At 40.8% G+C, this 19,822-nt stretch overlaps 1 protein-coding gene across 2 annotated transcripts in view; it reads left to right on the top strand.

The window, feature by feature from the left end:
* tmem192 (transmembrane protein 192) overlaps positions 1 to 10,254 on the top strand; it is a 33,025-nt gene extending 22,771 nt beyond the window's left edge. For both annotated transcript variants that reach the window (XM_078213358.1, XM_078213367.1), the window contains exons 4-6: positions 1,153 to 1,281; positions 7,035 to 7,143; positions 9,432 to 10,254. In XM_078213358.1, the coding sequence (XP_078069484.1) occupies positions 1,153 to 1,281; positions 7,035 to 7,143; positions 9,432 to 9,555 (362 nt within the window). In that variant the 3' untranslated portion in view covers positions 9,556 to 10,254. The remainder of the gene's footprint in view (positions 1 to 1,152; positions 1,282 to 7,034; positions 7,144 to 9,431) is intronic.
* Positions 10,255 to 19,822: the final 9,568 nt, after the last annotated feature.

Here is a 19,822-nt window from a genome sequence, read left to right as displayed (position 1 = left end):
GATGCACATTGTCCTCGAGCAATTTGAATGATGGTGTAACAGGGGAAAGAAAATCCCTTTATGATGTGGACTTGATCTTTCTGTCATTCAAAGTGTCTTACAAACTCTCAAGGCAGGATTAAACTAGACTAGAAGAAAATTGGTTCGAGTGATTAAACTGTTTTAATCCATAACATGATGACTTAATAGAGCAATGGATAGGATGGGATTTGCTGAATTCATTTGTTACAATTTGTTGGGTAAGGATTTAGAAATATAATTTGTAAAGCTGATTTCGGATTCTAACATTTGCAAATATGTAACACTATCCCATTTTGGCAAATCCTCCTCCTTCCACTTTTCTTCTCAACAATTTTACTCCATTCTTTTCTAGTGTCACTTTTTTCTACTCCCCACCCTTTTTTCTGTTTAAGTACTTGTGCACATTTCAGGTTTTCAGTTCTGATGAATAATTGCAATCAATATTAAAAGAATAATAATTTTTGACTTAACAAAAATGCCAGTTCCAAAATGCATTTGCTGCTTGAAAGGATTAATCTATTAATCTGTGCTGTTTCATTTCAAATGCAGATTGACCACTTGTGTATTTTTTCCAGATCCTTTAGGTTCTATGCTAATCCTCTAATCTGTACAGAGTTAGATTTTTTTACACCGCCGTGAGGAGGATCCGATATTAATTTAGACACCCTTTTGAGGGAGGTTGTGGGAGCATAGCTCTCCAGTAACCTAGGCTAGCAAGTAGACCCGTGTCAATGGTGGGTGAAGACTGAATTATACTTGCTGTAAATGTCTCCCAAATACCAGAGTGACACTTGCTGTCCAGACTGATGCATGAAGAATGATCATTGTAATGTGCGACTAAAGAGCTGTTTATTTTCTTGGCATGAGTTAATGCGTCCATGTGGGATTGAAGGGGAAGTAGAGAGGGAATACAAACACCTTTGTTTTTGTTTCTTCCCCCTCCCCTGCCAATTCTCAGGATGGAGATTTATTCTGACTAGATATGGTAATTTATTCAGACTTTGTATAATGTCTTCATGTGTAAAGCTTTGAACTTTGAACTTTCAAGAAATGTTGCTAAAATGCAGTTTCATCTACTTAATTCTTTCATAGAATCTTGAAAATAATCAACCAGTCTTCTTGCCTTTTAAGGAAATGCAGTTCTCCTGCTAGTTTCTGTACTGATGCAGCATGAGCGGGAAACTCTGGTGATGTATCTCATTCTTGGAGTCCTGACAGTGGAGCTTTTCTTTTCTTCAACGTGTCTCGTCATTTACACAGGTGAGGGGAGAGAAAAGCAGCCAGCATTTCCTGCTGTGTACTTAGTGGAGCTACAATAGGTATTACAATAGATTTCATGCATCTGTATTTGCACTTTAACAATTTCCACCACCCTAAACTTGATTTACGTTTTTTTGTTAATTAAAAAGCAAGTGAGGGGGACATTTGCTTTAGGGAGCTGCACATTTAACAAAATAAAAGGGTGGTTTAATTTTGCCTAAACATATATTGCACAGAAAAAGACCTCTTTCTTCTATGCATCCTCCCCATCCCCAAGTTTTAAATTGAAGAGATAATTTAGTCTTGACTGTTGTTGCCACATGAAAGGCAAAACCATCTTCGGATCACTGGAAACTAATTGAATACTCAAAAAGCAATTAGTCAGAACTTTACATCTTAGTTCTTGTTCCAAATTTGAGTTATGTATTTTAGAACTCCACTTAATTGCACTGAGCAAGGTGGCCAGAGTATCAAATTAAAATTACATGTATCTACAGGCATTCAGTAGGGAGCTGACATAGCAGTGTGAACACTAGCAACTGGCCTTCTGCTCTTCCCCCCCCCCCCCACCACCACCACCATGTGAATGTCAGACCTGGAATGACAGCTCCTCCTCTCGTTCTTTCCCTTGCTAGTGGTTACTCATGGTGCTGGACCATTATATGATGGCTTGAATTCCAAGTTAAGACTCCCAGTCTGTACTTTATCACAAGATGGTTGTTTTCACCCATTAGGGTGTTCCATGTACCCAGTTTAATTGCAACTTTTTGTGCATGTCACAGTAGTTTGCATTTTTCACACATGACTCTGAAAACTGACAGAAAAGGAGAAAATTATTTTATGGTTCTCCACATCCTGCAACTAAAGATTATCAACGTTCTGGAAAATTAGAATGCTTTCATCTATTTGCAGGTGTGTTTACCTTCGTTACCCTGATGCAATTTTATAACTTTTCCCCTCAAATATAAGCCTGACGTCTATTCTTCAGTCTTCTCTTGTGAATCTTATTTCACAATATGCTGTTTGTTTCTTAGCCCATGTTTTCAGGAATTTATTCTAAAGCAATTCTAATAGCTAACTTAGTGCTCAGTTTAGACGTCCAGTCATGAATTAAAGAAAATGGTTAATTCTGGTGTTAGAATTGGTTTTAAAATGAGCAGCAGCTTGTCTACAAATTTAGTAATAAGCAGGAACTAATGTGGTTTTAGTGGCTTTAGGTTTTTCATACTGATCTCTTTTGGGAGATGGAACCTAATGCAACAGAGTAACACTGTTAATTCATTTATTGGGTATAGTGTGAGGGAGGTCTTGATTCTAATTTATCTTGAAGTTGTCTTTATTGTAAATCCACAAGATGCCAACTGATATTTAACTTAAAATTCCCCAGATGGTCTTCCTACCACTCTTCTGCCTACACTGACCTGTCTGCTATTCTACAGGGAATCATAGAACCCGTACAATACAGAAGGAGGCCATTAGGCCCATCAAGTCTGCACCAACTCTGATGGAGCATCTTACCCAGGTCCAGCCCCTGCCCTTTCCATGTAACCCCACACACTTACCCCACTTATTCCCCCTAACCTACAGAACTTTGTATGGGCCCAATTAAGCCCCTTGAGTCTTGAGGTTTGTGGGAGGAGATCAAGAGCAGAGGAAGTATTTTGCTTTTATATGGAACCACTAGATTTAAATTCAGAATTTTTACAAAAATGCACCTTTTGTGGCCCAAGGCAATCCATCCAATCTAAATTATCTATTTTGAGCCTAACAGCATTTTTCAATTGTCATGTATTTTTAAAAGCATGTTAGGCTACTCATCTGCACTCCAAGAATGCTGCACGTATTAGTTTGCATAATAATGTGCCCAAAATAAAGTAGTAGCTTTTGTATTAAATTCAGCATCTATATGGTATTAAAGCCAGTAAAGAAAATATTGTGACTTGTCTTGCCGACTAGCTGTTAGAACCATATAATTAAAATCTCTGATCCAGAAAGAGATTAATATATACTGGGATTCTATAGCTGTATGGTGATTATTTGTATCTGAAGTGTGATGTTTTAGAAGTCTGAACAGACCACCAAGGAGTAATCATGGTGGTCTCAATTACTTTACAATTTGCTCTTTTGAAGCTTGTGGTTCACTGCAAGGATCTCTTTTTATAATGTGGTTTTGTTTATTGACCATACAATTGTTCTCTGAAGCAGGTGGTCTCTAGTTGCACAGTACTGCTTTTAACAGAGAAATTGCCCTCCATGTTGTTCAATGCACTGGTAGGAAGAGCAACTCGCCAGCAGTACATTTTAGCTAGTCCTTCTCAGTAAGCAACCTGTTTATTTCAGATTTTGTTGCGTCTGGAATTATTGCGTTGTTATCAGTGTCCATGTCCCTGGGCTAGGTGTGTTCTTACCCCTCTCCTCCTCCCAACTTTCAGGGCTACACTATTACAAGGATACTTGGGAAATAAGAAAGATGTATTGCAGATTCTTTCAAGTATGAGGAATCAAAAATGAAAACAGAAAATTGATGATGCTTTTGTTAGACCAGAGGAGATCAAGAGGTGGTTTGACTGAGGTATTTAAAACAGTAGATAGAAATAAACTCTCTCTCTCGAGGTTGGTGGTCTAGATTAAGGAAGTGGAGACAAATTAAATGGAAGAGAATCAAAACAGGACAGGTATTTTTGTTACCACCAAGGATTTGGGAGGCTGTGGAATGAACTACCAGAATTAGTTGAATTGGGGACCATAGCTCCAACTGTAACGTGACTGACCCAGCTCAGACTGGGCTGTTTTGGGGCAGATGCCTGAATTGCACAACAAGTAGTTAGGTGATAGAAAAAGAATATTGAAGCAGGTCTGGCATTTGGGATTTTTTCTGCTTGTGCAAGATGAACATAAGTCTAGACTGGTTGGGACAAATTCTACATGTAAATGTCAAGAGTGCAAAATTCACCCTGAATTATTTTTCCACACTTGGAGTGTCCTAAATACACTAGACAATAAGTGGCCCCAAGAGTGAGGTACAAGAGACTTCCTCAAGTAAATAACTAGCACAGATGGTGTTTAAATTAGATAAAATGGGTAGGTATAGCAGTAATTTGTCTAACTCTTCCTGTGCCCAAATTATCTATCAGGCTCAAAAAACCTAAAAGCTATATAATTTTTTGTCATATTTTCCCATTTAGTATAAATACTTTTGTTTCCCTTCATACCTCGGTTGAGTGCCTCTGTTGTAACATGCTCATGGAGTTGGTTTTGTTTGTGGGTTCAAATATAAGAAAATCAGGAGTAGGCCATCTGGCCCTTCAAGCCCGCTCCTTCATTTAATAAGATCATGGCTGATCTTTTCATGGACTCCATTCCACTTACCTACCCACTCTCAACCCTTAATTCCTTTACTATTCAAAAATCTATTTGTCTTCGCCTGAAAAACATTCAACAAGGTAGCCTGAACTGCTTCATTGGGCAGGGAATTCCACAGATTCACAACCCTTTGGGTGAAGTTTGTCCTCAACTCCCCCTCAAAATAAGGGGGAGCAGATTTAGGAATATACCCCCATATCCTAGTTTCACCTGCCAGTGGAAACAACCTCCCTGCTTCTTATCTTGTCTATTCCCTTCATAATTTTGTACATTTCTATAAGATCCCCCCTCATTCTTCTAAATTCCAATGAGGATTATCCCAGTCTACTGTTTCTCCTCTAATCAACCTTCTCCATTCCAGAATCAACCTAGTGAATCTCCTCCGCACCCCCTCCAGTGCCAGGATATTCTTTCTTAAATAAGGAAACCAAAACTGTACGCAGAATTCCAGATGTGGCCTCACCAGAACCTTATACTGCTGCAACATAACCTCCCTGTTTTTAAACTCCATCTCTCTAGCAATGAAGGACAAAATCCTATTTGCTGCCTTTAATTACCTGCAAACCAACTTTTTGCGATTCATGCACAAGGACACCCAGGTCCCTCTGCATAGCAGCATGCTGCAATTTTTTTAACCATTTTAAATAATAGTCCATTTTACTGTTGCTCCTACCAAAATGGATGACCTCACATTTACCAATATTGTACTCCAACTGCCAGACCTTTGCCCACTCAAAGAACAGCACAGGAAACAGGCCCTTTGGCCCTCCAAGCCTGTGCCGCTCCTTGGTCCAACTAGACCAATCGTTTGTATCCCTCCATTCCCAGGCTGCTCATGTGACTATCCAGGTAAGTCTTAAACGATGTCAGCGTGCCTGCCTCCACCACCCTACTTGGCAGCGCATTCCAGGCCCCCACCACCCTCTGTGTAAAAAAAAAAAAACATCCCTCGGATATCTGAGTTATACTTCACCCCTCTCAGCTTGAGCCCGTGACCCCTCGTGATCGTCACCTCCGACCTGGGAAAAAACTTCCCACTGTTCACCCTATCTATACCCTTCATAATCTTGTATACCTCTATTAGATCTCCCCTCATTCTCCGTCTTTCCAAGGAGAACAACCCCAGTCTACCCAATCTCTCCTCATAGCTAAGACCCTCCATACCAGGCAACATCCTGGTAAACCTTCTCTGCACTCTCTCCAATGCCTCCACGTCCTTCTGGTAGTGCGGCGACCAGAACTGGACGCAGTACTCCAAATGTGGCCTAACCAGCGTTCTATACAGCTGCATCATCAGACTCCAGCTTTTATACTCTATACCCCGTCCTATAAAGGCAAGCTATCTATAGCCTTTTGCAGACTCAGTGTCCTCTGTACACTTTACTCTACCACTCATTTTAGTATTATCTGCGAACTTTGGCACACTAAACTTGGTCCCCAATTCCAAATCATCTATGTAAATTGTAAACAATTGCGGTCCCAAAACTGATCCCTGAGACACACCACTGGTCACTGATTGCTGACCAGAAAAACACCCATTTACCCCCACTCTTTGTTTTCTGCTAGTTAACGAATCCTCTATCCATGCTAATACATTACCCATAACGTCATGCACCTTTATCTTATGCAGCAACCTTTTATATGGCACCTTGTCGAATGCCTTCTGGAAATCCAGATACACCACATCCTTGTCCACTGCGCTCGTAATGTCCTCAAAGAATTGCAGTAAATTAATTAAATATGACCTGCCTTTCATGAACCCATGGTACGTCTTCCCAATGGGACATATTACATTTAAATTGGTGAATTTGTACATCCATCTTGCAGCTATATGCTGGGACAATAAGCTCTTCCTCTTGGATGTCAGGACATGGTTTCATCTGATTGTATTTTGTATATAGCCACCATTACTCGTACTTATTTGGGATTAGTAGATTTATTTCTGTGCTTCAAACGTTTCCAGTGGCAACCATCCTTGATCAGGAGCAACTGAATCCCGTCGTACATGGAATTGGGTCAAGTTTGAGTTGAGAAATGGCAGGCTTCTGTGGGAGATCCAGTTGCCCTAACCGATGGACACAAGATGAAATAGAATAAAACACGTGCATCAGTTTCAGGAAAGGTTGTTAAGTGAAATAGATGGGAAGCAAAGAAGAAAGCTGGCCCAGTTTCAGTGAACACGGATCCTTTTAGTGGCTAAAAGTGTGGCATAGCTTACTTGTCACAAATGGCTGCAATATCTAGGCATATTGAGTCATGGTAGTTCCATCATTCTTGAAGCCATTTAATTTCTGTTAATTTTTAAAGAGGCCTTTTAACTCTGAAGTTGTTGCATTTGGTCTTAAGCATCAGTTCTGTTCAACCTCTGACTTGCATATTTTACTTCACAGCAAAGATTATAAAGTTCAATCAGATGAAACCATGTCCTGACATCCAAGAGGAAGAGAGAAGGCACAGATATCCTAATCACACGAATGTTCTGTCTGAGACTGGATTCCGGTAAATAACTTGTCATTTTTAGCATCCTGTAATTTTTGCTACCTTTACCACATGGCAAGTAATGTGTTTTCTCCTGGCTGACTAATTGCTATCTTGATTATTATGGTTGTTGCTGCAGCTCACCTTCCACCTGTTGTATTGAACATAGTTGGGATTTTTTTGACTTTATAGGCAATGTCCTAAATTTCCTAATTAAGAGTCTTTTTCGTGTGACTTTCTCACTCTACAGGGCATTTGTTTTTAATTTGAATATTGTCTTTTTACTATATAAAAATTCCACACTCAATTTCAACCGCAAGGCAGGAACACATTTGCCGCATGGTTGGCTTTGCACATCATTGTCCACAGCACTTCTTGCTCGATTTCCTGTGTGTAGAGTCTTGGGATGCTTTTGTTATGTGATGGCTCCATAGTTTTTAAAGAAAACAAGTGAATCTGGTTTAGGAAAGAATTTCCATTGGAAATCTATTTGTGATGGTAAAATTGGTATATGTGACTCTGAGTGATACTTATTTTTGCCAGTTTCTTCACTGCATGGGATATACTTTGGATGAAGCTCATCTTCTAGTATCTCAAACACTTCATCATTCATTTAATGTTTGAATTTTTATCAGGTCTTCCATCATTTGTGTTAGCAGTAGTATACTGAAGTAAGAACTTGATCTCTCTCTTGTTCACCTGTTAATGAGGAATAGCTGAGGCCAATTTTAGTGTCTCTATAACTAACTACAGTGATAAACTTAAAATAGGAACAGGAGGCCATTTGGCCCTTCAAGCCTGCAATCTGTTAACTTCTTACGAAATGAAAATTGAACTAGAGGTCTTTATGGCTCAGCTGCCATTAGATAAGGATGTCTGATAATGCAGTGTTGCTTTCCCACCTTTAAGTCAGAAGCTGCATGTTTAATTCCTACCCTGGGATTTTATGGTCAAGGAAAGCACGTTCCCACAACATGGCCAACCAATCAACCTGCAAACATCCAGCAACCTAGTGGTAGGTGGTAAGAGAAATTCCTAGTAAGCCATGAAAGATGTTGGAACCTTTACCATCAACATCCATAGTTCTAACCCACAACATGACGCATCAACTTTGAGTTCCTGAGTGAACTGTAACAAACCACTACCATCAGATAATCTTGCTGAATTCTGGAAATGTAACATTTTATTCCTTTAACTTGGCTGCTTTAAAAAAAAATAGAATTATTCAGAATTAATTTTTCAATTTTCTGGTCAGATCCCACCTGGAGTACTGTGCCCAGTTCTGGTCGCCTCATTACAGAAAGGATGTGGAAGCCATAGAAAGGGTGCAGAGGAGATTTACAAGGATGTTTCCTGGATTAGGTGGTATGCCTTATGAGGATAGGTTGAGAGAGCTAGGTCTTTTCTCCTTGGAGAGGCAAAGGATGAGAGGTGACCTGATAGAGGTGTATAAGATGTTGAGGGGTATTGATAGAGTGGATTCTCGGAGGCTTTTACCCAGGGCTGAAATGGTTGCCACAAGAGGTCACAGGTTTAGGGTGCTGGGGAGTAGGTACAGAGGAGATGTTCGGGGTAAGTTTTTCACTCGGAGGGTGGTGGGTGCGTGGAATCGGCTGCCGGTAGTGGTGGTTGAGGCGGATTCGATAGGGTCTTTTAAGAGACTTTTGGATAAGTTCATGAAAGTTAGTAAGATAGAGTTTTAGGTAAGCCTTGTAGGTAGGGACATGTTCGGTGCAACTTGTGGGCCGAAGGGCCTGTTTGTGCTGTAGCTTTTCTATGTTCTAATTAGTTTTGTTTGCATTGATGGATATTACATGAAATTGAGTTACTGTAAAGTTAATGGGAGAACTAACTCGTGTGACATGTTGTGGGTTCAAACCCCTTTCTTTAGACTTGAATGCTTAGTCAGACTGATTCTTCATGGGTACAAAGGAAGTACTGCACAGTTGGAGGTGCCACCTTTCAGATATTAAGTTAAGGCCCTGTCTGCCCTGACATGGATTATAAGAGATCCCATGTCACTCATTCAAAGAATGACAAGATAATTCTCTTGGTGTCCTGGCCAATATTTAACCCTCCAAGATTTGTGAAACCAATTATGTGGTGGTTTATCTCATAGGTGTTCATGGCACTTTGATGTGCTCAAATTGACTCTTTTTTGCTATGTTCAAGCTGTGACTACCCTTCAAAAATACTTTATTGGCTGCAAAATGTTTTGAAATGTTCTGTTATAAAATGCACAATATTAGTGCAACTTTTAGTGCATCACACAACAGACTTGTAAAGCTGTCTTTTTCTTTTCCCTGAAGGGATGGATCAAACTTGGAAAACCTTGTAGAAAAACAAGCAGACCTCATTGATTACTTAAAAATGCACAATGTGAATTTGAGTAAAAGACTGCTGACTTTAATCTCTCAGCAAGCCAGAGATTGAGGTCCAAAAAGGAGAGATGCTAAAGATCGTGATAAACCAAAGAATAAAGAACAACACCGCTTGTGCTGTAGATGAGTAATGTCAGAAATGGTATAACCGTTCGAAAGAAACATGAATGTGGAATGTAACCTGGTTTAAAATAATAGATGATTGAAGATTATCTTAAGAATTAAATTTTTGTATTACCTATGAAAATGCATTGGGAGAGAATATTTGCTACAAACACTAACTGACTTGTTTTACCACTTTGACAAACTATTATTCAAATGAATCATGTAGCAAAATTACTTTGGATGACCAGTGCCAAAAGACTTTCAATTAGGAATTGTAATCTAGGGCAACTGTATCTGCTGTGTAAGTGAAGAGTTCTTTTTTTCTTTTGTAATCTTGACGTTTACTACTTTGGCATTTAATGTAAATATTCAGGATGACATTTTTAAAAGGAAATCTTGTTTAAGCTATGAAGATGTGTAAAATGTCCTTTTTTAAGTTGCTTTTTGGTACTATGCTAAATATCCCAAGTTTAATATAGACCTACTTGCTAGTCACTTCAATGCGGAAATGCATAGGTCCCCTTTTTCTGGGCAGCCAGGAGTGTACAGGAAGTGGCTACCCAGATTTGAATTATATGACTTGTACAAGCTGCATTAAAAATGTATGTTAATAGTAATTGTACAATAAATTTTTCATAACCCATGGTTTTTTGATCTAATCACTTCTCTTTTTAACACTAACTGTTTAGTAAAAATATTTAATTGTTCAACCAGCCTCTACATGGGGGCAAAAAAAGGATTAATTTTCATCCTATCCACTTAATTTTTTTGAAATTTTGTATACATCCATATTGAAGTAGCCTGATTCTGCAATGTCCATGATTTCCTTCCTGCATCCTCTTGCGGGAAAGTATTTGAAGAGGAAGCAGAAAGATAAACAACAAAATTTGGAGGTTGAGTACACAAACTAGAACCTGAGGTACTGAAAGATGAGCTGAGAAAGATAGATGGACAAGATCAGATATCAATGGAAGCATTTAAAGGCAGGTGGTGAAACAATAGTAGGTGCAATTCAAGAGATTATTGAGATGGACAAGTGTATGGCTGAGCAAGTGGACTATCAGAAATAGGGTGTTGGAGAGGTTACACTTAGAGTATTGTGTGCAGTTTTGGTGTCCTTGCCTGGGGAAGGATGTCCTTGCTGTAGAGGTAGTGCAACAAATGTCCTTGCTGTAGAGGTAGTGCAACAAATGTTTCCTGGGATGGCAGATCTGTCATATAAGGAGAGATTAAATCGGTTAGGATTATATTCACTGGAGTTTAGAAAAGAGAAGGGATCTCATAGAAACTTAAGTTTCTAACATGATTGGACAGGTGTAGGAGTCCAGAAATAGGGTCATAGTTAGATGAAGGGTAAACCTTTTTAGGACTGAAGTGAGGAGAGATTTCTTCCCAGAGTGGTGAATCTGTGGAATTCACTATCAGAAAACAGTTGGGCCAAAAGTGTGATTTTTTTTTTTTTTAAAAAGAAATTAGAAATAGCCATGGGGGAAGGTGGGATCAGGATAGTGCATTTGATAAGCCATGATCAAAATGAATGGTGGAACAGGCTCAAAGGGCCAAATGACCACCACCTGTTTATATTTTCTATGTGTGGCCATTTCATCGAAAATGTCCAAGATTGGAGTGGCATAGTGGTTAGCACTGCTGTGTCACAGCACTGGGGGCCTGGGTTCAATTCCAGATGACTGTTTGTGTGGAGTTTGCACATTATTCCCATGTCTGTGTGGGTTTCCCCACATACACACGCACACTTGCATTAGGGGATTAGAAGGGTAAATACATGGAGTTATGGGGATAGAGCCTGGGTGGGATTGTTGGTGCAGACTCGATGGAGATTCTATGAACTAGCAGACACTGGACTGTGCAAAATGTATGCTAAGTCTCTTCAGCATCTGGCAGAATCATCCTGTGTGTGAATAGAGAAATGCCAGAAAAACAGTTTGGCTTAATTCCTGGAAAGGGTACAGTTGACACTATGCTTGTGCTTAATCTCACTGAGAAATATGAAAAAGGAAGACGACCAGCTTTGACTCAGACTTACAATGCCAAAGCTTTTGACACTGTCCAGCGTGATGTTCCATGGATGTGCCTAAACTAATACAAGAGCAATGCTGAAATGCTTCAGGAGTCCTCCGCGTTGGTAATAGGCATAGAAACTAATTCTGGTTTGAGAAGGGAATCGGGCAGGATTGTCTTCGGTCTCCCATGCTGTTCAATGCTGTAGGAGAGAAAATAATGAGAATGATGCATGATGCCAGAGATATTGCTGCACCACAATGTAGCATATGGAATCTTGTGTATACAAATGACAATGCTTGTAGCCAGTAAGAGTGACAGGCCTAGTCAAAAGACATTTGGGCTGAACATAAATGAGACATTGTCTCAAATGCCATTAGAAACGTCGGGATTGGAAGCACCATGATGATTTCAAGAACCTTGGTTTGATAAACATTTGCATGCTAGAATGAAATCTAAGTTAGATTCGATTTATAGCAAGAGACATGACCAGTGACTTAATTAGCATCTGGAAGTCCAAAAGCACAGCATTTGCGGGGGGAGGAGGAAATAAAATTCTAATGCAGTTACTAGTGTAGAGTGTTGTACTACATGGATGTTCCATAGCTTCTGCGGAAAGAGGATGAAAGGAGGATAACAGGTTTTGATATGGCAGAGGATGCTAAGAACTAGCAGGATGGACAGAGACAAATTAATGGATTAGATAAAGAACAAGTTCAGAAAGTAGAAGGGCTGTGAAGTATACTTGAGGAAGAAACGTAGCCCATTATGGACATCAGAAACAAAGACCTAACAGCCTTGTTGCAGAAGCAATTGAATGAGAAAATGAGGGTAAAAAACAGAAAAGAAAGAAGAAAAATCAGATGGGTGGATAGCATTGAGACATGAACTGAGGAAGGCTTGAAAGCCAGAAAAGTAATACTGCCAACAGCCCAGCTAAGGCTATGTTGAAAACTTAACAAACCCTCAGTCTATCATATTTATACCTTGTCCATCTGGAAATAGCCTTCTAAAAATTTACACTAACTTATCAAGTGGAAGTTGCCAGTCTGAGAATTAACATGTTTTGAAATTATAATAATGTAATGTCTGCCTGATGTCACCAATACCTTTTTCCTATAAGAAAGTATCAATCAAGGAAACCCTAGTATATCCCTCCCTTGTGTCTTTGAACTGGTGAAAGGTTAAACTAAGTCAGGAATACACTGGAGGAAAGCATGTTTTAATTCTAAGGAATTGCTCTAAATATAACAAAAGACAAAACATTCCTCATTACTCCGATTGAGAAACTGGGAAGCAGTTTTTCTACACCATTCTGGAGACTTCAATGAGAACCTCTAGATTTACCTTATTGAAAATTGATAAATACTTGAGGGGGATAAAATTGTTGGAGTTGAGGAAAATGTAGGGAATGGGACTAATTGGATAGTAGAGTCTAAACAAGCAGAGTGGAGTGACCTGTCTTCTTTGCTGTATGATTTGAACCAATTGCTCTTAATTATGAGGGTTGATTTTTAATCCTACCTGCCTACTAGAAGTCAGATGGGTGGATAGTTTTAAAAATGGTCATTTGCCTACCTGTGTTCATATCTTGATATTTAGTACTGGGGAATTCTGCAAATGGATGATGCTCCCATTTAATATAGATGGGCCTGTTGCATTTTTTAAAAACCTCCAGTTGTATTAAGTGGAAATTTAGTGAGAAAGTTGCAGGGGTCTGTATGATCTGCTCACAGAAGAAGCTTTCCAAGATAAAGTGGAGGGGGAAAAGAATCCTTTTATCTGAGTTGGAAGAAGCACAAGTGGTTGCCTTTACCCTGAAGGCTGACTTCGCCTCCCTGTGACTTACGTGCCTGTCACTGAGCTTTCCCCTATGCCAGCTGGCAACAAAGAAAATTGCAGCACAGGAACAGGCCCTTCAGCCCTCCAAGCCTACACTTACCATGCTGTCCGACTGAACTGAAACCCCCTACGCTTCCGGGGACCAAAAGAACAAAGAAAGGAAACAAGCTTCAGGGGCTGATTGGCCTCTTTCTGTTCCTATGTCCACCACGTTGAATTTCATAGAATCATAGAAACCCTACAGTGCAGAAGGAGGCCATTTAGCCCATCAAGTCTGCACTGACAACTATCCCCATAACCTCTCATAATTGCCCTGCTAATCCCTCTAACCTACACATCCCGCGACACTAAGGGGCAATTTAGCATAGCCAATCAACCGAACCAGCCCATCTTTGGACTCTTGGATGAACCGGAGCACCCCCACACAGGGAGAAGGTGCAAACTCCACACGCACTGATCCAAGCTGAGAATCGAACCCAGGTCCTTGGAACTGTGAGGCAGCACTGCTAACCACTGTGCCACTATGCTGCCCCTTTGCCACCAATGTTTGCCTGATTTTCATTTTCCCACCTGCCAGAAGCTACCACCTTCTACTAGTTTTGGGTGGGCATGTGGATGATGCTTAATGCTTACAATATCCCAGGACTCTCAACTGAGGCCATTGAATGTGGTTTGCTTTTTTTTCAAATCATAAGACCACAAGAACTAGGAGCAGGAGTAGGCCATCTGGCCCCTCGAGCCTGCTCCGCCATTCAATAAGATCATGGCTGATCTTTTCATGGACTCGGCTCCACTTACCTGCCCGCTCACCATAACCCTTAATTCCTTTACTGTTCAAAAATTTATCCTTGCCTTAAAAACATTGAATGAGGTAGCCTCAACTGCTTCACTGGGCAGGGAATTCCACAGATTCACAACCCTTTGTATGAAAAAGTTCACTCAGTCCTAAATCTGCTTCCCCTTATTTTGAGGTCATGCCCCCTAGTTCTAGTTTCACCTGCCAGTGGAAACCACTTCCCTGCTTCTATCCTATCTATTCCCTTCATAATCTTATAAGATCTCCCCATATTCTTCTGAATTTCAATGAGTACAACTCCAGTCTACTCAGTCTCTCCTCATAATCCAACCCTCTCAACCCCAGAATCAACCTAGTGAATCTCCTTTGCACCCTCTCCAGTGCCAGTATATCCTTTCTCAAGGAGACCAAAACTGTACACGTTACTCCAGGTGTGGCCTCACTAGCACCTTATACAGCTGCAATGTAACCTCGCTGTTTTTAAACTCCATCCCTCTAGCAATGAAGGACAAAATTCCATTTGCCTTCTTAATTACCTGCAAACCAACTCCTTGTAATTCTGATGTACTGATATATCTAATGGGAAAAGGTACACACCGACAGGAAAAGCATGGTATGCTGGTGTTTATTTTTGCTTCAAACTATTGATCAGGTAACTGCTAATGTTTTTCCCAAGATTGAATCATAGAATCCCTACAGTGCAGAAGGAGGCCATTCGGCCGATTGAGTCTGCACTGTACACAATCCCACCAGACCATATTCCCATAACCCCTCATATTTACCCTGCTAATCCCCCTGACACCAAGGTTAATTTAGCATAGCCAATCAACCTAACCACACATCTTTGGATTGTGGGAGGAAACCCACGCAAGCACGGGGGAAATATGCAAACTCCACACAGACAGTAACCCGAGGCCTGAATTGAACCTGGGTTCCTGGCGCTGTGAGGCAGCAGTGATAACCATTTAAAAATACTTGAGCTGAACATCTGATCCAGCACCAAGGTCTACCAATGTTTACCTTCTATTTCATTTTCCTTTCCATTCCCACTTTGATGCCACTGAAAGTGATTTTTTCACCAATCCTTTACTTCCCAACCTTTTTGAGCTGGGAGAATACCAGGCTAAAAGAGGGAAAATCAAATATTTGTCCTTGTGGAAAATAAAATTATCCACTGACCTTTGCTGAAATGTATGTAAGTGTGATTATGAGTGAGAATACGCCTTGTCTGTGATACCTTCATAAAACTAAACCGTTATTTAGCACAATAAGAATAATCAGGTAGGTGTGGAACTAGAGAATACTGCCACCTGTGAAACCTGGGCTGCGATTTTCCCATTGCGACCCGCAACTTTTCTGTCGGGTTGAGGTGGGAGACACGCGTCTCCGGCCTTGAACAGGGTTTGTGCAGAGCTGGCAAACAGTCACCAGTCAGACCACGCTGGAAACCGGCAGGAAGGCAGGTAAGTCATTTTAATCTGTTTTTAATCTGTTTTAAATATGCATGTTAGGTAATTATCGGGTCCCGATCGAATCCCCCACCCCGCCAGGAGTACTTCATTCAGCGGGGTTCAGACTAGCTCCTCCCATGTTTGGGGAACTAGCAGGAGACCCCACCAGAATGAAGGAGGGGCAATTGGGGCCCCCCAGGGGGTCGGGTAGTGGGGGGTGGGGCATGGGCAGCCTGGCAGTGCCAGCCTGTGCCCCGCAGCACTGCCCAAGAGCAAAAGTGCTCATGCCCAGGGGGCATCGGGCAGTGCCAAGGGGGCGGGGCCTATTGTAGGTGGGGCCTAGTGGCGATCGGTGGGGGTGGGGCGTCCTGCTGCCACTCTGCAGGCAGGATCGATCTGGGATGGAGGGAGAGCAGCAATTGGGGAAAACTGGGCGGGGGGGTGGTCTGCCGGGGGGGACCTGCCTCCGGGGACGGAGTGGGTCTGACCCCGGGGGGGGGGGGGATCGCCACTGCTGCGGGGTGGGGCCTGGACATCGGGGCGCTCTGGGGTCAGGTCTGGCCCGGGAATTGTTGTGGGGGCCGCAATCAGGCCGTGGAGGGGCTAGAGGGGCAGCACTGCAGGAGTCCCGGGCTGGCCAGCGATTGAGCTGGCCACCAAACGGGGAGTCTGACAGATCAGGGCCACTGCACATGCACAGAGTTCCAGAACAGGTCGTAAAGAGTGCCTTTGGTACATTGGCCTCTATAAATCGGAGTATCGAGTATAAAAGTTGGAGTGTTATGGTAAGGTTATATAAGGCATTGGTGAGGCCGAATTTGGAGTATTGTGTACAGTTTTGGTCACCTAGTTACAGGAAGAATGTAAATAAGATTGAAAGAGTGCAGAGAAGGTTCACAAGGATGTTGCCGGGACTTGAGAAGCTGAGTTACAAAGAGAGATTGAATACGTTGGGACTTTATTCCCTGGAGCGTAGAAGATTGAGGGTAGATTTGATAGAGTGTATAAGATTTTGATGGGTACAGATAGAGTGAATGCAAGCAGGCTTTTTCCGCTGAGGCTAGGGGAGAAAAAAACCAGAGGGCATGGGTTAAGGGTGAAAGGAGAAAAGTTTAAAGGGAATATTAGGGGGGGCTCCTTCACGCAGAGAGTGGTGGGAGTGTGGAATGAGCTGCCGGATAAAGTGGTAAATGCGGGGTCACTTTTAACATTTAAGAAAAACTTGGATGGGTTCATGGATGAGAGGGGTGTGGAGGGATATGGTCCAAGTGCAGGTCAGTGGGACTAGGCATAAAATGGTTCGGCACAGACAAGAAGGGCCAAAAGGCCTGTTTCTGAGCTGTAATTTTCTATGGTTCTAACTGTCAGACTCTAGCACAAATAGGTCCCGCCCTCCCAGATTTTTAATGAGATTCCCGACTGGGACCTCTGCAGTGCACAGAGTGTGGAGATTCAGGTGAGAAGCTGAACTAACAAAACAGTCGGATTTAGAACCGTTTTCCTGCCAATTCAGCACTTTTGAGAGAATCACGGCCCTGGAATCCATGCATGCAGAAGAGAAGGGGAGATCTCTCCGTCTTAGTCTCTTAGTGCCACGTTATACATTGCATTTGCTTATTGAGTAATTTCCGTCGCAGAGGCCAGTCACTAATTATAGTTAGAAACTTGTCTCCTCTTTCGTTCCTTCTCACTTTCCATAATTAATTCAGTGGGGTATTTTGTATACTGCATTTAATGGAATTCTACATAATTTCAAGTGCATAATTCTTTGTGCATCTAATGTATAATTGAACTTGAAGCCATTTTTTAAAAAGAAAACCTTGACATTTAGAAAATGTCAATAACCTGAAACAGGAATTTTCCTCTGCTCCATTGCTAAATGTGTTCCTGATTTCATTACAAATAGTGACCAGAGGGAATGTCCCATACTTGATGGTGCACACATTACTAAGAAAGCCTCTTGGTAGCTTGGGACATTTCATAAGCAATTAAAATTTATTATGTATCTTGATTTCAGCATTAATCTATGGAAATGATGTCAGGGTTGTGGCCTTGGCAACAATTTTTTAAAAATCATTAAGTGAGCAAAAATATTAAATCATCCAGATTTCAGCATTTGCAATTACTCATTTTCATACTCAGATATATATCTATCTTTAAAATAAAAACCAAGGTTGAATAGAGCAGGACATAGGAGGAATGGGATCTCTGCAGCAGTAAGGAATACCACAAAACAATATGTTCCTATACAAGTCCTTAGATGCTCATTCTGAATTCCCTTATTCGAGACAGTATTAGCCCATCTCTATTTTCAACATTGTGTATAAAATGTATATTCAGTATTGGTGGGGGAAATGCACTGGTTGTAAAATATACTTCAATAAAAGGCAATTTTGGAATACTTTTCATTTCCATTTCAAGACCTTGTAGAGATTAAGCTGCTGTAATTCTACCAACACAATTCAGTTTTTAACAGTATGAGGACTGAGATTGTGTAATCTGAAGAATGCCAATTAATGTAGTGTTGAATTTTTGGCAAAAGGTTAGATGATAAGTGGAGGAGAGAAGTGAGATGGAGATGGAATGGAATAAGAGATGGCAAAATTCTTAACCTCTTAGATATCTGTTTGAGCACACATATCCCATATCAGAAGTGTGCTCTGACTTAGCATTATAAATTCCTTCGTAGTCATAGATGCCTCCTTCAAAGTCTTTGGCATGGCCCCATTTTCATACATCTTACAGTTCTGACCTTTACAAAGAAAGTCTTACATCGATGTCATGTCTTTCACAATCCCAGGACTACCCAAAGTGCTTTATGAAGTTGTAGAAGGCAGTATATAAATAAAGTCCTTTCTAATAGCCATATACATCCAATGTCCAGTAGCAGCATATCTGGATGTGGTGCTTGCCTTCTAATTAAAATTGTTTAAGAGATGATGAATTCCTTATATTTGAGGATTAAACAATAAGTCCCAGTAACCTTCCTTATGATATTCTCCTCATACCCGTTCCCCCCCCACTCCCTCTTCCCCCCACCCTGCCCGATCACATTTTTAAAAGTATTTCAATACTGGTGGGATATAGGCAATAAAATGAGTTTTATTTCAGAGTAACATGCTGCAGTTTCGTTTAACTAGAATATGGTTTGCTATATCATATACTTTTGCTAAACCATGTACTTTCAGGGTTAATGATGCAATTGGCTGGTTGAATTATAGTGACATGTGAATTTTAGTCACATTTCTAAGGAATAATAATATTTTATCTGGAAAGTATTGTTTTCACAAGTCCTGCAAAACACTTCTTGAAGTCAGCCTTCCATGGATTCTGCATTTCCACTTGAATAAAGGCACCACCTTCATGTTCCAAGTCTTCAGTGATCGTGTGCTCACCAATTAAATATACATGATCTTTTCAATCTGAGATCATTGAAATAATCAGTCATTTGCTCTTTTTTTCCCCCACCCTCAAAATGTTGAGAAGTTGTTGCTGTCGCAGATGTTCTAGTTCCTCTCTCCACTTTCATTTGTGTTTCACAAAACCTATATTTTTAGGAGGAAGACAAAATTAGGACATTTTTTAGAATGCCTTATTCTGTGAATTGCTATATGCCTTTACTTAGGCTCACCAATATCTCTCAATGCCAATAAACAATAAGAGGCACTAAAATACATTACCCCCTCAGTTACAATAGTACAGCTTATCTTTAACATTTAAATAGACATTGGGTTATACATTTTTATATTCCCCCTTCCTTGAAATTAGTTTCTTGTTAAGATATGGTTTCACAGGTACCAAATGTCCTTCACTATTTTACCCATATTGCAATCATTTCTGTCTGAGCCAATGCAATCTGACTAATCTGAAGCCAACTTCAGTGCCTATATTGTTCCCTTACTTCAGTGAACTCAACAGAGTCAGGGTCAAATTGTGGAATTTAAAAAAACATCAAGCCCAAAATCAGGTGCAATGCCTTTTTCATGTCAGCTTGCATCTTATATGTCCCTTTTGTGGGGACCATTGATTGGATTCAATTTGAATTGGTTTTGTAAGGGTTTGCACTGTCCACTCTGCGCATTGGCTTTGTAACTTTAAAATGGAGT

Source organism: Mustelus asterias, chromosome 1 (assembly GCF_964213995.1).
Source record: "Mustelus asterias chromosome 1, sMusAst1.hap1.1, whole genome shotgun sequence".
NCBI classification, from domain to species: Eukaryota; Metazoa; Chordata; class Chondrichthyes; order Carcharhiniformes; family Triakidae; genus Mustelus; species Mustelus asterias.
The sequence above is the reverse complement of the archived record's forward strand: the minus strand, read 5'-3'. Positions and strand labels throughout refer to the sequence as shown.